The sequence below is a fragment of the Platalea leucorodia genome (genome assembly GCF_965183815.1).
Source record: "Platalea leucorodia genome assembly, chromosome: 3".
NCBI lineage: Eukaryota > Metazoa > Chordata > Aves > Pelecaniformes > Threskiornithidae > Platalea > Platalea leucorodia.
Window position 1 is genome coordinate 125,342,099 of NC_138825.1, and position 25,124 is coordinate 125,367,222.

The 25,124-nt window shown below is 39.8% G+C and overlaps 1 protein-coding gene across 1 annotated transcript in view; it reads right to left on the minus strand.

The window, feature by feature from the left end:
• Positions 1–25,124, minus strand: part of MSRA (methionine sulfoxide reductase A) — a 301,044-nt gene that overhangs the window by 107,723 nt on the left and 168,197 nt on the right. The window contains exon 4 of the mRNA XM_082305437.1: positions 12,144–12,248. Within this exon, the coding sequence (XP_082161563.1) occupies positions 12,144–12,248 (105 nt within the window). The remainder of the gene's footprint in view (positions 1–12,143; positions 12,249–25,124) is intronic.

Consider the following 25,124-nt stretch of genomic DNA (forward strand, 5'->3'; position numbering starts at 1 on the left):
AACACTCCTTATCTTCTCTCCATTTAAAAATAATAAAAAAATGTAATGGCATCATTCGTCAACCTTGCTATTCTCAGAGGATCCCAAGCATAATGGAGATAAATGACTATGGTCCGTTAGACTCTTCTGTGCCACCCAGTGAAATTTTAAAGGGCAGTTCATAGCTCTTATTTTTATCATAATTTTTCCTGTGATTTATAGACTTTTCTGGAGCTGTCACTTATTTTCTTATACCCGCAGAAACCTGATATACTGACCGGTCATTTTCTTTTCCCCAATCAATCCTTGCCGAGTTAAGACTAATAAAACTCCTTCTTCCAGCTCATCATATAATTATTTAGTAAAAATCAATTGCACCATGTCACCCTGGCTTGATGTCATCACTCACTGTAATGATTACATCTATACAGCTTAAAAGTTGCCAAGGGAAAGTAAAACTCTTTATAGCATATGATTAAAGGAGAAAAATGTTAATAGAAAACAAGTTAGTTACAGTGCTGTGGATTGAGAGTTCTTGATGATTTTCAAGGTGCTGGGGTGCAGGAAGGATAAATGAAATATAAAAGAGTTTCTTCAGAAGGTTACAATACATTAAGGAGCTTGTGCATATTAAAGAAAACTTTTATATTGTCAATAGATCAAAAGCTTTACAAAGCTTTCAACATACATGGTTTTCAGTAGCAAGGAGGAAACTATAGTTTTGGTCTTCCCCATTTGCTTTGGGATCAAGACAGCAAAAGCTAGCTTTCCTTATAAATTCTGACTTGCATGTATACTTAGAACGTCATGGCTACAGCTAGACTCAAGCACCTTGATGTGGCTTCCTGCACGTCCATAACCAACCCGTCTCTGAAAGCACTGAGTGAGGGATGCGCACTGCTGGAAGAGCTGGATATCTGCTGGTGCGATCAAGTGACTAAGGATGGCATCCAGGCTCTGGGGAGAGGCTGCGGTGGACTCAAAGCCCTCTTTCGGAGAGGCTGCGTGCAGCTTGAGGATGAAGCTCTGAAATACATTAGTGCACATTGTCCTGAACCGGTGACTTTAAACCTTCAAACATGCTTACAAATAACAGATGATGGTCTCATTACAATATGCAGAGGATGCCACAAGTTACAATCCTTGTGTGCTTCAGGCTGCTCTAACATTACAGATGCCATCTTGAATGCCCTGGGACAGAACTGCCCAAGGCTTAGAATATTAGAAGTTGCAAGGTGTTCTCAACGTGCTACAGCATGTTTTTAATAATTTACATCAGCTGCAAAAATGTCTGGTCTTTAACCTTCGTCAAGCCACCAGATTACAGGTTTTCTGGTATAGCTTTGAAGCTAAACCCAAATCACAGATTTGCTGAGGTTGGAAGGGACTTGTGGAGGTCTGTAGTGCAACACCCCTGCTCAAAGTAATGTCAGCTACAGCAGGTTGTCCCGGGCCTTGTCCAGGCCAGTTTTGAATATCTCCAAGGACAAAGACACAACAAAATACTTACGTCCTTAAGATTTCCAGTGATGGTGTAAAGGAGCTTGTTGATGATGGTCAATACAACACTCGCTTTACAAAATAACAATAACTCTTTAAGTAGGGAGTTTTTCAGACAACAGATTCTTCATTAATGCCGTAACATACCCAGAAACACTGATGGAGACACAGGAGAACACACTCCATCCCTCTTTTAGCAATGACATTTTGTGGGAATGGGCTGAGTTGCTGCCACCAATTTGCTGCAATAAGAAATCTTGGCTGTTCCCACCACTCATGACCAACATGCTAATACAACAAAACCAAAATAACAGTGAAAAAGAGCAGCCTCGTAAAGCTTTGATTTTGTGGAACCTGCCACAGCAGTAACGTCCCTTTCTCAGAGTGGCCAGGCTTGACTCTGACCTATGCCACCCAGCTACGTGACACTTCTGCCTTCTCCCCCGAGCTGGAGCAGTGATACCTGCACTGCCTTTCTGTGCAGATGTGAGGAGGAAGGCCTTCCTCCTCTCTTCCAGCAAACTACCAGAGAACTGAGATGCAGAAGGTGTGAAAATGGGTTTGTGAGACGAGGGGAGGAACATAAAAATAAATTACCCTGCCAGGCCTTCTACAGCTTCCTCATCTCTTATGCAATTTCCCATCCCAACTCACTGGGGAGAAGTGCAGTTAGTACAGTGACAGAGATAAAGAGTAGTCCATCACTGTCTGTAGACCCTAATGACGCCCTGTCCAAAAGGTTTAACAGCATTGCGATACCAAAACCCACCACAATACGACCACATTGAACAATGCCCTTAATAATATGCTTTAACTTTTGGTCAGCCCTGAAGTGGTCATGCAGTTGGAGTAGATGATCATTGTAGGTCCCTTCCAACTGAATATTCTATTCCTTTCCATTCCATTCCATTCCATTCCAGATTGGACATAAGGAATAAATTCTTCACAAGAGGGTGGTGAGACACTGGAACAGGTTGCTCACAGAAATTGTGGATGCCCCATCCCTGGAAGTGTTCAAGGTCAGGTTGGACGGGGCTTTGAGCAATGCGATGTAGTGAAAGATGTCCCTGCCCAGGGCAGAGGGGTCGGACTAGATGATCTTTGAAGGTCCCTCCCAACCCAAACCTTCTGTGATTCTGTCATTCACATACCATCATCACACCGTACTAAATTAGTATGGCCCACCCTAGCATCTGCTGGGAAAAGTCATCCAAGAACTAGAAGGTGACAAGAGAAACGCTCTCAGGAGATTCTTCACCTTCTTATTCTCCTACCTGGAATAAATCTCTCCTGCCCCTCTGCATTCACCAAATCCATTTCCAGGTCTCTACAGTTTTGGCAGCCTGCTTTATATCCAATATGAAATAAAGAGGCAACTTTCAGAATGCATAACCCTGCAGCAGCAGGTTTTAAGTTCAATCCAGCAAAATGCCCACCATTTTTTTCTGCTTCCAACTTTTATCTTGTGCTTGTCCATATGCTAGGGGTTTTTTCCAGTAAAGGAGAAGCACAAATATCACGTGTATCTCATGTAGGTCAATAACTATTGCTTTCCCCTTAGTTGTTCACAGACGCATTCCCATACGGTATATCAGGGACTTTATGCAGGCCTCCAACATTATCAGATCTGGGCCATGAAGAGTTATCACATCTCCCTTTTGTCCATTAGTGGAAATGACAGGCTGTCCTCAAGAAGGGGTGGCAGTATCCCAGCCTAGGCTCTATCTCTGACCAATTCTCTTTGCTTTTTATTAGCATTATCATTCAATAGTTATAAAATGCATCGCATTGCTTCTCAAGATAGTTCAAATATTTTACAAAACTAGAAAGTCTGAATGAAAACTTGGTTTGAAAGAAGAGTTCCCTGTATGCTTCGTTATTTATTAATTCATTCAGATATAACATTGCTTAAATGCATTTTTGAATGCTCTTTGACCTTTGAAGGAAGTGCATGATCTACTTGAGCCCACAAAAAAACATAGGTTAGTTTTTGATGAGTGTCACAAAGCTTAAGTATTAAATGTCACTGGCAGACAGGAATTTTAATCCATTTCTAATTATTAAATGAAAATGTGTCTTTACCAGTAGTGCATAGAACAGGCAAATAGAATGGTGAATATATACATGTCATCTTAATGGCATTAAACTTATTGTAGTGGACTTTTTTTTTACTTAACTTTAGCCAAAAGTTAAATGATTAGTTTTAGACAAGTTTTTAGACTTTTTCTTTCATGAACAGACATTAGGCCCTTTCAGAGGTGCCTTCTCTTAAAAATCTGTCTCAGAGCTGGATGAACTTAGGACAGGAGTGAAATCTTTTAACAGTATTTATCACTGCAGCTGGAACTAAGCTTCCAGGTTTAGGTGACCAAAAGCTGACCAAACACAGGTGCCTAATTTGGGACGAGTCAACCATGTTGACTAGATCTCCACTGAAAATCATGGGAGCTGAGACACTCCATGCCTATGGAAACATCTAAATTTTGGCGGCTTTATCTCAGTCTTTATCCCACCTCAGGTGTCTATGCTGGTCAGACAAATCTGACAGATCTGGATGGTCTTCAAAACCAAAGAAATGCATAGAGCAGAGATGTCTGGAAGAGACTGGAGGACATGACACAGGGTATAAGGGAGCCCCACATTTTCTAAAGCAGAACTGGAAGACAGGCAGAATGCGCAAGAGGATCTGGTGTGGCGAAAGACATTTCTGTCTAGGCATCTGAATTAAACCCTCATTGCCTCTTTTCTTCATGGACTAGCTGTGTTGTGATGCTTACAAAAAGCTGGACAACTACTGATCAGGTGATAAGATATGATTAAGAAATAGAGCAATTCAGGTCAGGTACTACATAGAGCTCACCTATGGAATCACACAAATTTGCTATTGTTTTCTTTATGTGCCTTCTCCTTTCTCTTCATTTATCTGTTGCTCACTAATATCTTGCCTAAATTTAGGCATGTGTTAGCACTATGAATCTAAACCTACTATGATCCACCAGGTGTTATTGCAATAGTAATAAAAATAATTAGTGATAATAAAAATAACAGTGTTGTCATTTGCTTTTATCAGCAGACAAACTCATGGGACACTGCGCTCTCAAAACACAGACAAGTATGCTCTTATAAATATGCGAGAGAAAATTGCAGGCAGAGAAAAACAGTCATTCACTGAAAATATTGTTGTTTAGAATAGAGTCGGCTTTGACCTCTTGTACCTAATTATACATGAAAACAAAGATTAAAAGCCTACTAATAATCACCATAAACTATGATTAATGATGCCATGCTTCACTGCCTCACATTTCTAGACCCAAATTCACTAGTGGGTTATTTGAAGAAGAAAAGAATATTTGGTATTACTTTGTTTTGACTTTGTCTATTGCTTTCCTTGTATAAAGATTAGGAACAGTCAAAAAAGTCTGCAGAAAAAGACCTTCTGAGGTTGCTCTTTCCTAATTCTATAAATACACATGCAAATCCAGCTGCTGTTATTCACACCACATACCCATGGATATTTGGACTTCATGGACTTCATGGATATTTGAAAGCTACTGAAGACAGCCCTAAGCATTGAGAAGTCCAGATTTTCCTTCAGAAGTTAAAAATCAACAAGCCTGAATTAAAATGAACATTCCCTTCTTTATCCCTTCCTCTTCCTCTACTCAATTACAAACACAGCTATATTAATAATTACAGAATAACCCAGAAGTGATCCCAAGGATGACCGTAAGGAAAGAAAAGCATTTTCCAAAGTTGTTCTTAGCAGATCCAGGCATTATGAACAAAAGGAATCCCTTCAGGTTAGTGGTGGGTTCATGTTTCCCACAGCGTATGAGTCACAGTGTCATCTTCAACGATGACACAAAAGACTGATGCCATGGCTTTTCTCATCTTCAGGGAACCATTTTATTACTGACTGCAGCAATACTGAAAGAGAAAGTTAATTTTCAGTAGTTCTAGAGAACTGGTTAACACAGCATGGTCACATACAAAATAAATAAGCTAGTTTAAAGGTAAGAAGAAATCAGAGCCCAGAAGGACTTTTGCCCTTGAGCGAAAATTGATTCGCCACCACTCGCTTCATAATGCAAACTATTCAGCCATCTCAGCAACCGCTGCACTGGCTAACAATCCCGTTCATTAAAAAAGATGCAGAGTCAAATCTCAGCTTCTCACTGTGACACGGAAAAACAACATCTCCAAAACTGGAAATATAGGTCAGAAAAAGTCTATTCTAATTTATAGGGATAAAAAGAGTCTAATATGCAAATGAGGTCATGACAGCTAAAATTCCTGGGGACGCAAAACAGCCTAATAATATATACTTATTTTTAATGCATATTTTGTTCTAGAGAAAGGACAAAGAACGGGAACATAACATTAGGCATTTCAGTTCATGGAAGAAATGAAGTTGCATTCTCAAAATGCAATATTGGTTAGCACCACTGGCAGAGACTCTCTTTGCTACTTTGCAAAAAGTATAGACCACAGGTATTTATGAGATGATTATGGGCAAGGGACCACTAAATTGCTTGCTGGTGGGATGGCTAGACATCAGTCGACTATGTCTCACCATTGAGATTTCGTTGGCAAGAGCAGGGATTAGAAGAACCTGAAGGCAATAGAAGACACTGTCTCCTATCAAACCACTCAGTGCATATTTCTATTGTTGAGTATTCAGTTCTGCATGAACCAATATACATTTATCTTTATTGTGTCTCAACATATCGATTTCCATGGCTTTTTTAATTTATCAACACAGAGCTGTGTTTTATTCGTTTCCTCCAAGAGCCTCCTAGCAATGTCTTTACCACAGATTTAATTAGCATCCTCTCCACTATAACCTCCAAGTCATTAATGAAAATATTGAAGAGTATTGGACCAAGAATGGCTCCCTGAGGGGTCGGTAATTCTATTTTGAATATATTTAATGTCTGGTGACAATAGATTTTGTATTTTTACTGGATTTTGTTACACCTTGTAATAATGCTGAAACCATCAGGACTCTTAATAACATTTGAAATACAAGACAAAAGGGCTCTGTGCTTTAACCTGAGACTTGCAAATTTCATTCAAATTATAAAGGGAAAAGAGTTACAGAAATGTAAAGAAAAAAAATCAAAAATGGTTGTATTTTACATGGAGAGATTACTTTTTTCCCTTCAATCTCTAAATGAAGTTACAGGCCTGTAGCAGAATACATAATGCTGGTTTAGGGTCGCTGTAGCGTTTTTTATGTGTACAGCTGTTCTTCCACTGGTATAAGTAGACACATCTGCTCATTAGCAATACAATGTCATTTCTAGTGTCTAATTTTAATTATTTGCAGATGATAGATTCCTTATGCAATGTCTAAAAAAAGTACAGTCCTTCAAAACTGGTGAGAAATAAATATACCCTCTGCAACCGAAATGGGTCAGCACAATGAAAAACAGATATTAATCCGGAGAATTCATGTATCAGCACTAAGGCTAAATGCCAAACTGTTTGGAAGGTCACAGGGAGGAGAAACGGCTCATACATCTCTTCTTTATCGTGGATACACAAGACATATGGACTAAGAGATGTTCTGAATGAATCTGGCAGGTGATGAGTTTGTTGTAGTACAGATGGTCCTCAACTGCTGGAAAAATATCAGTTCTGCTTACATTTCCTGTACAAACACAGGCAAGATAAGGACTTCTTCATGACAGAAAGGAGGAATGAGATTACTCACCACTAACTTTGGTTCTTTGTAAATTCACACTCGAAGATTCAATAAGGCTAGAAGAAAATTTCCAGAAGCTCCCGGGCAGTGGTGGCCGCGGGTGCCCTTGGCCTTCACCCCATTGTCAGAGGGTGACCAAAACTATGGAGTCCTGGCTTCCTCTCAGCTCCTTCCACTAATTCAAAAATCCAAACAGAAAGCCAGAAGTAGCAATGAAAAAGGATGGGATTTGTGTACAACAGGGGCTCACCCCACAGAACGGTAGCACCTACGTTGTTTCGTGTGGGCTGGGAAGGATTAAGTACTCCTGACAAACCTGCGGAGCAGAACTACCAAAACAAGCGTCCGTTTTGGATCGTATTCAAGAAAGAAAAGAGCTAAAGGAGGCAAGTGGCTTTTTCATTCGTCCCAAACATGTTCTAAAGAGAAATAAATAATATTTGTTTTGTCTTCTGCTTGTCTTCTGTATATCCATTGAAAGCAACAAGGAGCCTTTCTTTAAAGTTGCCTTGGACAGGGCTGAAATCTCTGACACATGTAGGACTTCAACCACACACGGGGTCAGGAGAATTATGAACCGTAATATGCTTTACAGGAATCACATTTGCACCATGACAAACAGAGTCCTCTGGTATCAGATAGATCTTTCCAAAGGTTTAGAGAAATAGCTTCTGACGCCCCACAAAGAGTGGCCAAACTTTCTGATCAGATAAAATACGATACCTTCTTCCCTGAACATGAGCACAGTTGGGTTTTGCAGTTGGCTCACGCACTAGAGGACAGTGCTAATGCCAGAAGGGTGGTCCCGCTAGCAGTCATGCTCCTGGCAATTTAAGTCCTGGCTGAAAATTACATTTCACTTCAATTCATGCAGGGTTAATTTTTAGCTTGATCAGAGAACTTTGTGATTGCCAGTGTCAACACAAAGAAAGAGGTTGTATCCTGCAGACAGGTCAGGGAGAGAGAAGAAAATTGTCCTTTTCCCTAACAGTTAATTCAAAGATTAGCTTACAGCGATCTCGAAGCTACAGGCTGAGGCACAACACAAACTTATGGTCTGAAAGTCCACATCCCTCTAGACACACGGCATGGAGGTGCCTGCAGAACCATCGTCAGGGTGCAATTTGAAGGAGGTGGTCAGGCTTATAACTTAAAAATCTGGAAGGCTCTGAGGATGGCCTCATAGCACAAAAACGGGGCAATACAGAATCTGCCCTACACCTCTATAAACTTTAGAAAAACAAAACTGTGTACAAAGTGAATAGCCATAAGATTCTTTTGCCATATTTTCAGCATACCACATTCATTCTCTTTTTCTGTATCAGTGACAAAGAAGCAAGCACCTCAAGCACTTATAGAGCTATACAGAGCAATCCTCTTATAGGTAAGACCATTCCTAGGAGAGAAGGAATGCTGATCTGTGCATTAGAGGCTGAACAGAGATGACAACCATATGTCACTTGGCAGAAGTCAGGGGTTTGTTTGTTGCTTTTTCAGTATCCCAAATGTAATGAATTATAAAATAGAGCCTAAATTAATAGTCAAGGAGGACTTTATCAGGGCCCCGCACTTAGGAGATGCTCATCTGGGAGAATCTCTTTCAACTCATAGGCTGTTTGACTTGATCAAAGGTTCTTGCTTTTCAATAGACTTCTGTATAATACTCGGACTCAAGAGCTTCACGAAACAAGAGCCAGGCTGCCTCCCAGAGAAAATTCGAATCCCAGTGAGATGTCAGTCTCATCTTGAAGGCAGGAGGTCCAACTGTTTGGAAAGCAGGAACTTTTGAATATTAATACACTCATACAACAATGAATGATAGACCTGCCAATCTGTACTCTTTAGCAACTTGGTACCATCTAGATAGATTGATATTTGAAAGGTCTTTAACTGTAACAGAATGTACCTATGACATTAGAACAATTAGACAAGTCCATTATCTCTTCTGGGGGTAGGAGGGCTTAAATGGTGTTAACCCAACTTCTGGAGGAAAGATAAGACAGTGCCACAGACAAAGCTTTTATACTTTTGAGCGAGTGCTATACTCAAGAAGTCCAGCATTCGCTGGCTATATGAGACACTGGATTCATCCAAAGAGTGTGCTGAATTTCATGAATAAGAAATCTTCCTAATTTATCATCTGCTTCATAAAAAACTTCTCTTTGACAGAATGAATCCTGCATTCCCATAGGGCTGGCTAAATAAGACTTACCGTGTGCACACAGCTGAACCTCAGGAAAGGAGAAAAATATCATAGGTCAGAGAGACATCTCTCGCTTTCAGTATCTTTACATAAAACCACATTTCCCATAGCAAGCTAAAAGCAGGGAGTAGGATTTCCTCAAATCAAGAAAGGTGGTAGAGATGTGATGAGCTTTGCAAAGTTCTTGAACAAAGATTAACATTAAGCAACCATAAAAATACAAAGAAGGTAAAGCCACCCGTCCAAGTCTGGGGTATGCAAAGTCTTCAGAGAAGACTGCCGTCTTCTCTGTGGGTAAAGTGATGCTCTCACTTTTGGCAAATTATCACAGAAGAACCATTTGGAAATTCTACCGAGCCAAGCTTAGAGAAAGGCTTAGGTATGTTTACACCAAGCACTGCAGTGCCACATAGATGCCTGAGGTAGTTGTGAATGACTTGGGTATCTACACAGCACAGTGTCATGCGGAGATATTAGCTCACATCCCAGAAGGAATACAGCCACATTAGCGTGGCTCTGTGCCCGGGCTAATTAGGTGATGTTTCCCCAGTTGCCAGAAATCAAAGAGTGAATCATACATCTGCCAGCATCCAACCTTCTTCTGAAAGCACAGGCTGGAACTATTTTGAACCTCTGTTATGGGAGAATGCAAGGTGAATATAAAGACATAATGACATCATTTCACTTTGTTTTAAAGCCAGAAGGAATCATAAATTCATCTGATCTGGCCTGTTTTTTACAAATACTACACTTCATCCACTTACCATCGTGTCCAGCATATGAACTTCAGTCAGCCTAAAGCACTGAAGTCCTTTAGAGACTGATTGTATGTGTGCCACAGGCAGAGCCCAACCATAGGCTGTCAAAGCCCAGACTACAGACATGGCAGACGACTGATTAGGTGGTAGTTGCCCAGATTATTTCAGCAGAAATTCACTCTTCATGGTCTGGACGGTGAAGAATCCTATAGTCCTGCCCATTTGTTCCCAGCTCTGGCAACCAGGATGAATCCCAACATGTGAGCAAGACACATGAACCAATTATCTAGAAATGGGATTCTCTGCGATATCAAAACAACCGGCTCATTACAAAGAAGCCAACCTCTGGTGATGGCCAATCTCCAACAATCCAAAGAAAAAAGAACAAAAAAATACCTAAAAGCAACCACTGGTAGGGTAGGGAGAAAACCTCCTTCCTGACCCCTACCAGCAAACCACAAAGGCCCTGCAGCATGATTTGAAGATGGTCATTGTCTTAATGCAGAGCTGCAAGTATTTCAAGGATGGTGCAGACAAATTACTCTGAACCCAACTATAAAGGAAGGAGTTGAAAAGGGAGGCTCATAAATCAACAGTATACGCCACCACACTTGACACACAGACATAGAATTTCTTCTCATGACTTGAATCAAGCGCCTCTTTTAAAATGATAAATTATCTCATCTTAAAGACTCGAAAAGCTGGTGATGGAAAAAGGCTCCGACGTTTAATTACACCAAGAGCTGTGAAACTACTTTATTCCAAGGTGGAACTTTTCAAACTTCAGCTTCCAGCTACTGGAACTTGTCATAGCTTACCAGTGGTTGGGTTGCCAACCTCACTATGAAGCATCTGCTCCTCACATAAGCACCTGTGAAGATTACTTGATCATAGTGTTATGTCTCTTCAACTAGTTGAACGTGTTTATTCACAGCACCAGGCCAGTTTTCTAGGCTCTATATCCTTTTTCTGTCCCTCCTTCGAATCCCCAGCGATATCTCTGTATAATTCCTGGTACGTCAACACAGAAACTGCACAAAATGTTCTGAGATCTTACTGACTCTACATACAGAAAATAGCTTTCATACTCCTGACTAAGGCTTCCCTTTTCGTATAGGCAGGGGTTGCAATAGCCATTTTTGTCTTTGCGTTGTGCTCCGGGCTCACTAGAAGACGCTTACTCACAACAGCCCCTGGATCCTTCTCAGAGTTACTGTTTCTCAGGGTGGTATCACATTTTGAAGGTATCATCTGCATTTTTTTGTTCCCAGATGTAGTAACAAGTGGCATAGTTATGATAGCTGTTAAAATATTGAAATGAGTTACTGCGTGTAGTATTTCTGGGAAATGGTAGAAAGGATGATGTTTATTGAAACTATATAAACATGTAAAATGTTTTCTCAACACAGTTTCCCATTTATGTTTGCACAGATGTGTGTAATGTCATCACGAAGCCTCTTCCAAGAAAGATAAATTAAATCAAAAGGTTTGAATAAGGCAAATAGCTAGAATGCTCTGCTGGTGCCTCTACACACCCTCTCTTACCTCTTTTTGTTCCCTTTTTCTAATCATAAAAGATATTCACTGCCATTGAAAAATATAAAAAACAAACAATTTTTATGAAGGATAAAGGTCCTCGGCACAAATAAAATGACCAGCTCTGAAGCTGCGAAGAAATATGCTTTAATTTAAGAGACAAAAGATAGCATTACAGAAGAAATTGTCATAATCAAAGTTGAAAAAAAATCTTCTATTGTCTGCTGTGCCTCTCTGTGGGAATTTTCCCAGCACAGACAGCTGTAAAGGAGGAGGGGTAGTGTGAGTTTCTGTACTCTCATTCTCTCTCTCCCTCTCTTTCTCTGTCAATAAACGTCTGCAATCATATTCTTGAGCTCCAGTGTGATTTCAAGGTTCATCTCTTCCATGCAGCTCAAACACTAATTATCCCAGCTGTAATTAGTAAGATAATTAAATACTGGCTCACTCATCACTCTACCTTGTGTCGGGTCATGATTCTCCCAGAAGACCTTGAGCAGTTTCTCAAAGCTGATGTTTTCTGGCTGATATACTACTCGTACAGCTTCTGTGTGGCCAGTTTTACCTTAAAAGACAAAATAAATTCAGATGTTATTAGTGAGAATTAGCTAGTGCATATCTAGTTTTTTATATCTGAGATTCAAAGCACAATCCTTTGTTTTCCTCTTTTTTTTTTCTAAAGGTGGTTTGATTTACTGTCATTTACACTTAAGCCTTTTTACACAATAATTTATATACACGCCAGCTCTAAGATATCTGCTAGTTTGGACAAGGCCATCATGAAATAATCTATCCAGAGAGGCAATAAGGTAAGACAGTGATGTTATTACAGTAGTTTGTCAGCTCACAGGAAAAAAAAATGAAGCGTTCTTAAATATTTGAAACTGATAAATAGTAAAATATTTTAAAATATTCTAAATACAACATTAAAATATGAAAACTTGTATGTCTACGTTATCCTGACAGTACAAAACTTCATTTCCGTGAGGCAAGATATGGATAAAATAATTGATTATAAAAACAAATTTCAAGGGCATGTTTACACAAGATCACACAAATAATTTCAAACTGTTTCGCGTCATCCAAACCACTGATGCCAACGGGCTTCAAAAAGAGTCAAAGAGAGCCTGACTGAACTTCATGACAGCCGATGAAGTTCAAGGAAGATTAGCAGGTGTTACAGCACATTAAAACATATTATTCCTCCTTTTCAGTTACATTATGGGCATGATTTTATTCATTCCTTATGTGTCTAATCACTCACAATAACATTGAACGATCCAGCTTCACAAAATGTGAAGGACCTGACCACTTCAGTTTTAACTAATAGTTAGATTGATGAGTGCTCAGACATCTCAGGGTGAAAGCCCATTGCACTGAGTGCTACACAAGCATTTTATATTTTATAAATATTATCTATTATATAATTCACAATTTATAAATGTAGGCATATTATTGTCACAATACATGCATGAATGGGGAATAAAACCTTAGCCTATTCTTCAGTTAAATCATAATAAGTACATACTAAACAAAAGTAAACTGGACAGCCACATCTGCCTTTTGGTGAGAACGTAATAAGCTCCTTGATCGCACTAGGCCAGGTTTTTATTTCATTTATACCAGCATAAACTTCAGATTTACTCATCGGACTTCAATAGAATTGTTGAATTTCATGCAGCGCAACAACCAGCTGAATCTGGCCCAGTGATGGGTTCTGAATTAGCGGTCACCACAAGAAAAATCAGAGTCTATCGGTAGCCAAGGAGTGTTCAGTAGAAACACCCATTCAGTACCAAGAGAAATTTTAATTTTAAAAAAATGTTGAAAGAAATAAAAAGGATGCTACGATATATTACAGAGACATGGCAGGGAAAAGTATGACAGCGTTATATCAGTTAATGGGGCACCTGAAATGAAGAAAACCTAAATGAGGCACAGAGGGGTGGGCTAGCTACTAACAGGGATTTAAAAGACTGGGATTAAATTTAGTCTAAAATGCAGAGGAGTAAAAGGGGACACATCTGGAACATCTGTAATGAAAATTTTGATAAAATCAAAGTGGTTCCTATCTAGTCTGCTTCACAATACAAAAAAGATACGCTCCCTGAGGTTAAAAGACAAAAATGTACAAGTTTCACATAACCTGTATCTAAACCCATGTCATCCTGTCCACCAGGATTCCGCCCAGGCAAACGATGGCCCAATTCCTCTTTCACACGCACTACGCCTATTGAAGGCCATGGAAGCAACTCATTATCTGAAGTCAAATTTTGATGGTAGGTTAGCAGAAAGGGATCATACATTAGTAGAATAAAAATACAAGTCACAGATAATTGGCTCAATAATAAAGTGAGATGGTCTTTCTATAATATGGCATGAACTGATGGCCATCTTAGGTCAGGGATGGATTTTATTCCTGATTTCATTGTTTAATATGGACTACCAGTGAAAATAATGGGGTTTGCCTTAGCCGAAGCCCAGGTCAGGAATTTTGTTGTTGCCTGAGATAAAGAAGAACAAACGGGCAGTGGTTTGTCCAGCTCTCACAAGCCTACATCATATAACTAAAAAGAGATTAAGGAGTGGCTTCTGACTTTAATTCTTTCTTTTTTTTAAGCCAATATGAACCTTATGAAAGGTTCTTATCACTCAGGAGCAAATTGCTTGTCTAAGATGACTGGCTTTAGATCACAAGAGAGTTTCTTAAACAACTTCAAAACAACGGAGGCATTACCTTTCCTCTCAATTGAAGCAGCAATTACATCTTGTCAACACTGTCTGCTCTGACTAATCCAGAAGTTCAAAGAATCAGCTTTCTTCTTTTTCTCTGAATAGGGAAATAATGGTGCTACTCTGAGAACTATAGCCTGACCTCGAGAAAAAAATCCTCAGATGTGTGGCTAACAGACTGTTAGAACCTTGAGCTTATTTAAAATCAATATTCATCCTCAGAGGAAAAGCAAGGAGGTAAGGCTGCTGGTCCTATCAGATTCACCTCTAATTTTCCTCAAAGCCTTTCTACAATCTAGTGGATTTTTTTTCAGAATACGGTGTGGCTACTTCTTCTATCTTACCTTAGTCATTTGTGGTGAGGACTCCTAATTGCCAACAATTTTAGTGGAAAGTAGACCAATCAACTGGGTACGCATGAGCAAACAGCCAGGTAAAAGGCTCCATGTGGGACAGATTAACCACAAGATTTCCTAGAAGCAGCACAGAGAGAAAATGGTACCAGGGGAGAGGAAAAGAGCAATGTCTCCGCAGGTGCAATGTGCCTCCCAAGAAGGAACCAAAACCTACCGTGAGGTTACCCTAGTAGCACAGAGAAGCTAGCAGCTCATCGGTGCTGAACGCGACTCAGCTGCAGCCAAAGTGGCAAGAGGAACCTTAAATTGGGTTCTCCCTGTTGATCTTCTTATTTCACTTTTTGCATTAGGCTTAAGTTTGACTATGAAAACAGAATCATCGCATTAATGTTTGGGTTTCATGCATTTGGTACAGAAGAACAAAGCAGGCATCAAACCAGCTAACCAGTCCTCTCTATTGTAAAAAAAAAAAAAAAATCACTGAAATATTTCTAATCAAATCTTTTTTGTAAGATTTCTGAAAATGGAGAGGCAGTAATCAAAGAGAAACAATAAACCCACTTGTTCTTGAAAAAGCTGCCTGTCTTTTAACGAGAAATTTAACAGGCTAACACTGAACAGCTGAAATGATTTAGAAAGATCAGCGATAGCTGCTATTCTTTCAGTGACATTCAGCTCTTCACCTTAGTGTCTCCTTCAGAATTGCTCATGAAAGGTCCATTTATATTAAGTCAGAGTCAGGGTGTCCTCAGTTCACCTATTGCTTTTAATTAGCTGATCTTTAATATTCCACAGTAAAAGCAAGCTTCACTTTAAGTTCCAAAAGTTTTAACAAGTATGAACATTTCTAGAAGCCTTCTCCCAAAAAAAGCTCAAAGTTTGAGCCACGTTTTTTAAATAATTTATTGAATTGCTAAATATAATTTCATTTGCTGTTAACTGTGCAAATAGAAATCCTTTATTTATAGGTGCCATTATCGGATTTCCAGTTATGGTGCTCAGTTCTCCTTCAGCTTTAGAAGGAGCTTAGCCATTGAAGAACCTCGCTGCAGATGATAAGGCTGTATTACACCGTGGCAGAGGGCTGCGTGCCAACAGCAGATTGTCTGTTTATCCTATATCCATTTCCCACTTAGAAAACATAGCCACTCTCAGAGGATTAGCTACAGTGAGCTCTTTCAGTGGGGATTCAAACTCTGGCAAAAATGTTCCTGTAAAGTGCAATAGAAAAAGACATCTGACTGACACCTCAGTGCTCCTTTTCAATTTTTTTCCTCCTAATAGTGTTTAGATTTTCACCTTCTTAATCATCTCCCAGGTGAGCGCCCAAACCGACGGATTATAGAAGCGAACTCTTTCTTTTTAACTTGCAGCAGCCAGTAAGCATTTAATTATTTCTGGCAAAGTGGAACAACTTCAAAGGCCTGGCTTGAGAGCACCTCACCTGCGAATACCCAGCCACCCAGGAGCTACGGCGCTGCTAGATGACCCGTGGGCTTCATCTCTGGCTCGTCCAACCCTGGGTGAATTCAGTTATAAAATTCAAGCAACGCCAAAACTTTTCCCTCCTGCCCCACTTCTTCAATAGAAAGGGACTTGCCTCTCGTTACCCACTGAAATAAAGGGCCTAAATCCAGTCAAAGTCTAAATATAATTTAAAGAAATAGGTGGCAGATCTTCAGCTGGTGAGGCCACACCTCGAGTCCTGTGTTCAGTGTTGGGCCCCTCACCCCAAGAAGGACATCGAGGTGCTGGAGCGTGGCCAGAGCAGGGCAACGAAGTTGGGGAAGGGTCTGGAGCACAAGTCTTATGAGGAGCGGTTGGGAGAGCTGGGGTTGTTTAGCCTGGAGAAGAGGAGGCTGAGGGGAGCCCTCATCGCTCTCTGCAACGGCCTGAAAGGAGGCTGGAGCCGGGGGGGTCGGTCTCTGCTCCCCAGGAACAAGCGATGGGACGAGAGGGAACGGCCTCAAGCTGCGCCAGGGCAGGGTTGGGTTGGGTATTGGGAAAAACTCCTTCCCTCAAAGGGCTGTCAGGCCCTGGCCCAGGCTGCCCGGGGCAGGGGCTGAGTCCCCATCCCTGGGGGGATTTAAAAGCCGGGGAGATGTGATGCTTGAGGACATGGTTTAGTGGTGGGCTTGGCAGCACTAGGTTAACGGTTGGACTCGATGATCTTAAGGGTCTTTTCCAACCTTAACGATTCCGTGATTCTATGATTCTATGATGCACATTTCAGAGCTTATTGATTTTGGAGGTAAAACAATTTGCGCTAGCTAAAGCCTAGGCCCTAGCGAATATGCAAAGTATTACATGAAAAAGTAGTAGGTCCTTTGAGCATCTGTTTCTCCAAACTAGCCTGGGAATTTTTATTACATTGTATTTATTGCTAATAAAATCTCCAGTTTCTTCCTAAAATAGCAATGTGTTAAATGAACAAACAAAGGGTTCAACATTAACACACTGAGAACCCACACTTTGGGGATCTACTTAACTTTTACCTTTTTACCTTCAAAGTAACAAAATAATCACAGATTGATAGATTTCTAAGAAGGGCCCATTACAATAATTTTAATTGTCTTCCCACCTAACACAGACGAGAGAATTTCACTGGAGCAGGATCATATTTTGTACTTAGAAAAGTAACAGCTCTTGACTCAAAGAACCCAACGGACAGAAAATCCACCAGAAGTCAAGGCAACTTCATTGAGCGGTTAATACCTCTCACTTTTGAAACAAGCAAAGAAGAAAAACAAAGACAACAGACATTTTATTTATTACCTGAGTTTAGTTATTTAAAGGTCTTTCTGTACAGACATGGGCTACTAGGAAGCCAACCCTTACTTCTTCTTTCTGAGTATTTTAAGTGAATCGATCTTTCTAATCAATCTGTTGGACGCTCATTTTTCTTTTAACTTTTTGAGAGGAATAAGAATGTAATAAGAATGCACTAGTTCAGACCTCCAGCCCTTCTCTGGCCATGGCCATAAGCAGATGATCAGGGAAGGGCTGAAGAAGCGTACGATGTGACATATCTACCACGCTGTACATGAAGAACCAACTGCCTTGATCTGAGCTTGGCTCCCACTGGCTTCTTCTGAGAGCCCCTTGTCGTTCTGCTTGGAGAGACGGTGAGCAGCCTGTATCGCCACATTTGCCTCCTGCAACTCATGGTTTCCTGACTACTTTTCAGTTTTTCAGGGTGATTTTCCCACTGTTTGGAAGAGACTGTAAAGTATGTCAGGTATACAACGGCACAAACATGTGGCTACTATTTTTTTACCACCTTCTTTATATTTCCAATAACTTTAATGACTTTGTTAGCATTGAACTACGAGATAATGTTTGGTTTATTATCCACTGTAAATTTCTGCTTTACAAAATATAATGCTTTACCTTCTCAGTGTGATCCACGTTCTTTTATACAGTTGTACTAAAATATGTCAGTCTTACACAGCAATAAGCCAGTTTATCACTATGGGCCAGCCAATACTGCAGTTGTTATCAAAATAAAACTTTCCATAAATTCTAGAAACTTCTGCCTGGACCACAGGAATCCAAGCCTCTTCCAGTGCCTACAGAAAGCAGCACATACAGCAGCTACAATGTGGTGCGTACATCTAAAGAGAGAATTTTCTTAAATTTTATTCATTTGTTTTAGTAGAGGACAGATTAATTACACGGTAAATGAAAATTTTAAAAGATAAGAAAATTTGCTAATAGAACAATGAACTGCTATAAAATGCATTTTTGGTGACTGTTACAATCACTTAGTTTTTTACCTTGGCAAATCAAAATTAAGACAATAAAGATCACCGTGAAAAATGGGGTACAAAATGCTGTTACAATTGTTTTTCACAGAAATTCAGTCATATTTTTCAGTAAAACTCATTGAATCAGTTTGAAATAAAGGAGATTGCCAGTTTGAACAAAGAATATTGCTTTTTTCAAAAAATCTGCAAAACGAAACTACCGAATGAACTTGTTTCTTATTTGCAAGAATTTAAAATTTGCATGGTATAGCTACAAAAAGTTCTTACTTTTGTTTGCTACAATCCTATGTATTCTTTAGCAGCAAATTTTTTCTGACAAGACACTGAACAGAATATCTGAAAGCAAGACCACTACTACTGACGCTTTTTCTATTCTTATTCTAAAATAGCTGTACATTGAAGAATCCTTAAAAGGAAAAAAACCAAACAATTATATAGCCTATAGGACAACACAAGACAGCAAAACTTGAATATCTTGTTCACTGTCCTTACAGGTTATGTCTTCTGTAGGCTGAATGTCCACACTGCAACACTGCAGGAGGGATTACTTGAGACTCACTCTGGACTGAGCGCTTTTCACAGTTGGAGTGCATTAAGCGTGCTCCTAGAGAGTATATTCCGATTTAATTTCATTTAAAAGGAATCTCAGATTCAAAAACAATGCCAGTGATTTCTTGCAGATGTCGTTGGAAAGCTTCTTTACCATTTGGATTGGGAGAAATGTTTGCATCCTAGGGAAATCAGCTTGGTTGCAATGCGTGATATGGGATATCTCTGTTTGGAGTTGTGCTGCTTTGCCAGCCAGGGCACTGCAGACGTCCCAGAACTGGATGAACCACATCATCTCAAGGATTAGTTTGACATTGCTCCTGGACAATACAACAGAATATCTCATGCAGCCTTCAACTGAAGAAAAAATGTTGAAGATAGGCATATAATTAATGCCAGTCAACATGGTCGTATGGAATATAGGTCTTGTCAGCCAAACTCGATTTCATTCTCTCATGAAATTACAAGTCTAGTTGTAATAAATGTAGGATGTAATAGCATGGATGTAATAGATTTAGACTTTATTAATGCATTTGACTTATTACTTCATGACAGTCTGATTAAAAAATTAGCACTATACAATATCAATAGTGCACATGTTAAATGGATTAAGGATTGTCTAAATGACAGTTCTAAAAAAATTGTCTAAAGGGAACAAGCACTGAATGGCAGCGTTTTTATCTGTCCTCTGCAGGGATTGGTGCAAAGTCTGTTGCTGTTGAAGTCTTTCATTAGTAATTTTAAAGAAATAAAAAAGTCTCAACTTACAGAATCTGTGGATAACTCAGATGAGAAGGCTGATAGGATGGTCTTATAAAGTGATTACTTGCTGCGCTGGGCCCATTCAATCAAAAATGTATTAAAAACAGTCATGCATAAAATCTCTGCTTAAGGGAAGAAGTGACACACACCACACCTGCAAATGGGGAACAATCTTGGAGGAAAGTGCAAGAGTGGCAGTAAATATGGAATTTCAAGGGTGGCAAGTAAATACGGAATTTCATGGTAATATTGCCATAAAATGGAAGAGTGACTGAATTGGGGTGCCTAAGTAAAAAAGAGGTTGGTAGGACCAGCACTGGAGAGATCAATCCTGACATTAAGTAGATCCTCAAAAATAGTCTCAGTGACAGCCACAAAGAGCATGATATGTTTAGCCTGTCAAAAAGAAAACCGAGAGGTTTTTAATTAAAGGATATAAGCATCTTCTCAGGAAGAGAATGACTAACTGCAAAAGGGGTCTTTGAACAAGCGATGAAAAGGCATATCAAGAGCCAGTGGTCGGAATGGAAACCAGGGAAATTCAAATGGAAAAGTAGGCACATATTTTAAATACTGAAGATGGTTACCTGCTACAAAACACTGCGCTGCTCAATTACACCATTGGCTCATTCGGTGCCCCTATAAACCTATGTTCTATAAACCAAGGAAGCGGTCGATTCTTCATCTCCTGATGTTTGCAAATCAAATCAGATTTCCTTCTGGGAGACACACTTCAGACAAATACCAGTTAAACTTAAAGGCAGAAGTTATAGGGCTTAATAAAATAGTAACTGGATGAAACGTAATGACCTATGATATAAAAGATGTCAAATTAAATAATGCAGTGAGCCCTTATCAGCCTTAAATGCTGTGAATATGTGAGTGAATTGCCCCTCTTTTTCCTTTGTTCACTCAGCTTTAACAAACCCTTTCTATCCCAAACACTGTTATCTGCACAGAGAGTTGGGACTTTTGTATTATCTTCTTTTCATTGTGGTTGATGAGGTAGACTCTAACCTAACTACAATTTCTATATGATCTTTATATCGATGAGTTAAAATCTTTCAGCTACAGTGTTGGGAACAGAAAGGCACCATATTGCCACATTTACAAAGTTCTTATGGAAAAGCCCAAATTTAACCCTAAACTTACACATCAGATGGACGGAGCCTTTACATGTCACTAAATTATGTTTACTGACAAACCAGTTATACTTGGCACCAAGGAAATGCAACACCAGGCTTGCGACGTCTAGCCTGTGTGAATCTGAACACTAGATTAGGTGAATATAGAGCAAAACAAGTGGTCACGCAAGTGAGAAATGCTAGCTTTAGGTTAGGACACATTAATTACAAAGTTAATTAATAAAATGAAGGATTAAATACAGAAGGAGTAATGGGAATCACAGAACCTTAGTCTCACAACTAACAGCAATCTTGTATTATTGACAGCATCTTACATTGCCGTGGAGCCAAGAATTAGGGCATAACTGGTTTATACTGTATGTTTTCTGTAAAAATGGCATGCTAAAATAACCATTGCTCATACAAAAACTTTAAGCTTTGCTCTTGGAAACAAAAACATATTTCATAGACCTTCAACTACTGAAAAATCACAACGTATCTCATGAAAAGCAGTTTGGAGAGTGATAAGAAATGCAAGAAGGTCAAAAATGTGGTCACCTGAACACACAAGGGTACAATGAAGATATTGCACCGAAGACAGGTGGTTCTGAAAAATGCCACTGAATTTGTCACTTTCCTGGCTGGGACTGAAACACTTAACAGCACAGGGCAGTAAAAATCATTCCATTTTCTTCCCTAGACTAGGATCCAAGCTTTGGTAGAATACAAGAAAATACAGAGTCCACCATTTTTTATTCCAAATATATTTATTTCCATCTCCTCAAAGAAAGCACAAGAAAATCTACTACTTGTTCCAAAGCCTTCCTAACAGCGCAGTAACAGCACAAAATACAGTTTTGATTTAACTGTATATTAACACTATATCTTTTGTTTATATGGTGTTTATAAGAGGAGCTAAAATCCACAATACATTTATTAAATTTTCCCCACTCATTTTATATGGAAGATAATACAAGAATTTTCTTTGATTTCATCACCTTCTACTTTGACATTACTCAAAGGTGCTTCCTTTCACGTGTGTATTTCTCTACCCTGTATTAGATACTAAGCATATCAGTAATACAGAAAAAAAAACTCAAAATAGGGAAAGAAAGACCTTGGGTTTTTTTATACAGAGTCTCCTTAGGAAAATGTCCCAAGTACGTGATGAACTTGCTGTCAATAGAATAACATATCATGAAAGCAAAGGTACTCTCCTGATTAAAATCATTCATATTACAGGAAAGATTTAGAGGTCCACAATATTAGATTCTGTGTTTGGGGAGAATTCAGTCTCGAACTGCTCAGTTTAGGTTTCTCTTGGATACGTTGGACTGAGTGAATTTAGTTTCCTGAGAAGAAAAAAAAGCTGTCATTCAGAACTTAAGGCCTTGTATTGTGCAGTCCTGCTCATTCACTTCCCCTTGAATTAATTCCTTATCTGACATACTTGTGCCTATTAGGTCAGATAAGAAAATGTCTATTAAGGAATATAACAAGGCTACTGTAACAAATCTGAGAAACTGAAATACCATAAAAGACTCTGTTATTCACATATATGCTTTTTTCCTAAATTATAAACACATTGATTCATTCATTAGCATGAGGTATACAGGTCATTCTTGAAAAACATAAAAAAGGAGTATGGCAGTAGAAGAGAACTGGGGACCGAACACAGCAATGTAAGACCTTGGGGCGTCCGACTCAAACTCGTTGCCCTTTGCTTAGGGGATAAGAGCCGTGCCGAACTGCAACTCAGACTTCAGCCACTGACTGAAGCGCAGGAGTCGTTATCCCACTGCATTACGTTGCGCACAGCTTTAGCCTATTTCTAGTATCATCAATTTCTGCTGTCATATAGTTATGAATTTAGTAGCTCAGAAGATTGTTTCATTGCAAAGCTCCTTTGAAAAATTAAATTAATGAAATTATGTTGACATTTTTTATCATAACAGATAAACACAGTGAATAAAGATCTGCCCAGAAAATATATCCTGTTATCCACGGGCATGAAAAACTTTGAGGACAAAAGATTAATACTACGCCACAGTTGCACCATGCCTTTGTCCTAAAGACTTCAAAGTACTTTCTAAATTTGGATTCCACTATCCCCATTTTGCAGAGCATAACCCACTATTACATTCTGTTCTTTGTAATTAATTTTCCATATACGCAACATAATTTCTCTAAATACTACAAGCCCTGGGCTGACAGCATTTCTATTCTTCAAAAACCCAAATGTAAAAGCTTACCTAATATAAATAGTTAGTGTGGGGCTAAGAGAAACAATATTATTATGCTTAGATAATAAAAAATTCAGTTATGACATGATGTGTGGAATATATATGGTGATGCAATTTTGTCTTCAGGTAAGAATATGAAAAGGTAATAATTTAGCTATACTACCTGCCATTAAAAAAAAAAATCTTTTCTAACAACCTCAATAAATAGGATGCTATCTTCAGCTGCATGAAAATCAGACACTGATTCAGTTGTGCCATGAAGGCATGTAGTTTATTTGAGATGGCTTAGGACAAATTGTCTGGACTCTAGCTCCTGCTCCAGAAGGCAGCAGGTCTCCTACACACCCCGTGACAATCTGTCAGCCCTGCGTGGATGTCTCAGATACAGCATAGAATCATGGAATCACAGAATCGTTTAGGTTGGAAAAGACCCTTAAGATCATCGAGTCCAACCGTTAACCCAGCACTGCCAAGGCCACCACTAAACCATGTCCCTCAGCACCACATCTCCCCGGCTTTTAAATCCCCCCAGGGATGGGGACTCAGCCCCTGCCCTGGGCAGCCTGGGCCAGGGCCTGACAGCCCTTTGGGGGAAGGAGTTTTTCCCAATACCCAACCCAACCCTGCCCTGGCGCAGCTTGAGGCCGTTCCCTCTCGTCCCAGCGCTTGTTCCTGGGGAGCAGAGACCAACTCCCACCTCACTGCAACCTCCTTTCAGGCAGTTGTAGAGAGCATCTAAGCATCCGTCCCTTTAAGCAACTAAACCATTCCTTTAATCTCGATTTATTTTATTGTAAAATCCACTGACACAAACTGCAGCCCTCTGGCTCAGTTTTGGTCCAGTCACAGATCTGCTGTGTCATCTTGAGCAAGTATCCTGATGTCTCCCTCAGGACTTTGCATGTGAGATATGTGAAGTTGTCTCCAGATACAACCCATCGCCATGTGTCAGGTGGCAGACTGTGATCGTTTTAGACATGGAATTGCGTACAATGATTGAATCCTGACTGAATTATGAAAATGCTACCTCAGTTACTGCCTTGGTGGATGTGAAGTCAGGCAATGCCTTTAGGACTTGTGCCATGTCCTTCTCTTGCCAAAGACAACACAGAGTCATAATACAAACAGCTTCCAGAGTGAAGTGCCCTAGGACAAGATGACTGCAAAATGAGGGAAGATGGTGGGAACATTGAAATTTTCCTTGAAGAGCAGTGAATAAACCAAACGTTAGTACAATCCCCGAAAAGCTCTGAGAGATAAAGAAACACAAGACAAGTCTTTGAAGAGCAGGACCCTTCTGACCGCTGCATCTGCCAGGAACAGAGGAAGCTGACTGCAGAGAGCAAAGAATGGCTCGAGAGCGATTTTCCAGAGCCCGTCCCAGTAGCACAGACCGTTTGAGTGGGTGCAAGAACCTAAAAACCCCCTAAATCACAAGTTCCCAAATGGTTAGGAAGCTGAGACCATTATTTCGAGGTTGTCTTTCAGTTTGCCTGAATATTTATGCTCCTTGGAGCTCCAAAAGCAAAAAAAAAAAAAAAAAGTTTGTGTTCAAAGAAGTCAAAGAGTAAAAGTGTTCACTAGCCTGAATATTGCTGTCTCAGATAAAGCTTTACTTGTCTCCTTCAACTCTGCCTTGTTCCTGAGAAGGCAAATGGAAACCAAGAATTTCCTTTTGGTTGGAAAGGGAGTGATGCTCCAGGACAACTGTGAGCAGGTTCAGGACTAAGGAGCTATAGAGACCCAAGTCTCCAGAAAAGAGTCTTACCAGGAGATCTGTTCACAAAAATGGCTGTAATTTCCCAAACCGAAGCAGTATTGGGGCTCTGCTCTGGTACAGCAAAAGCACAGGTGGAAAAGTGAAGAATATATATATATAAATAAAATGCCTGGACTCAGTACTGAAA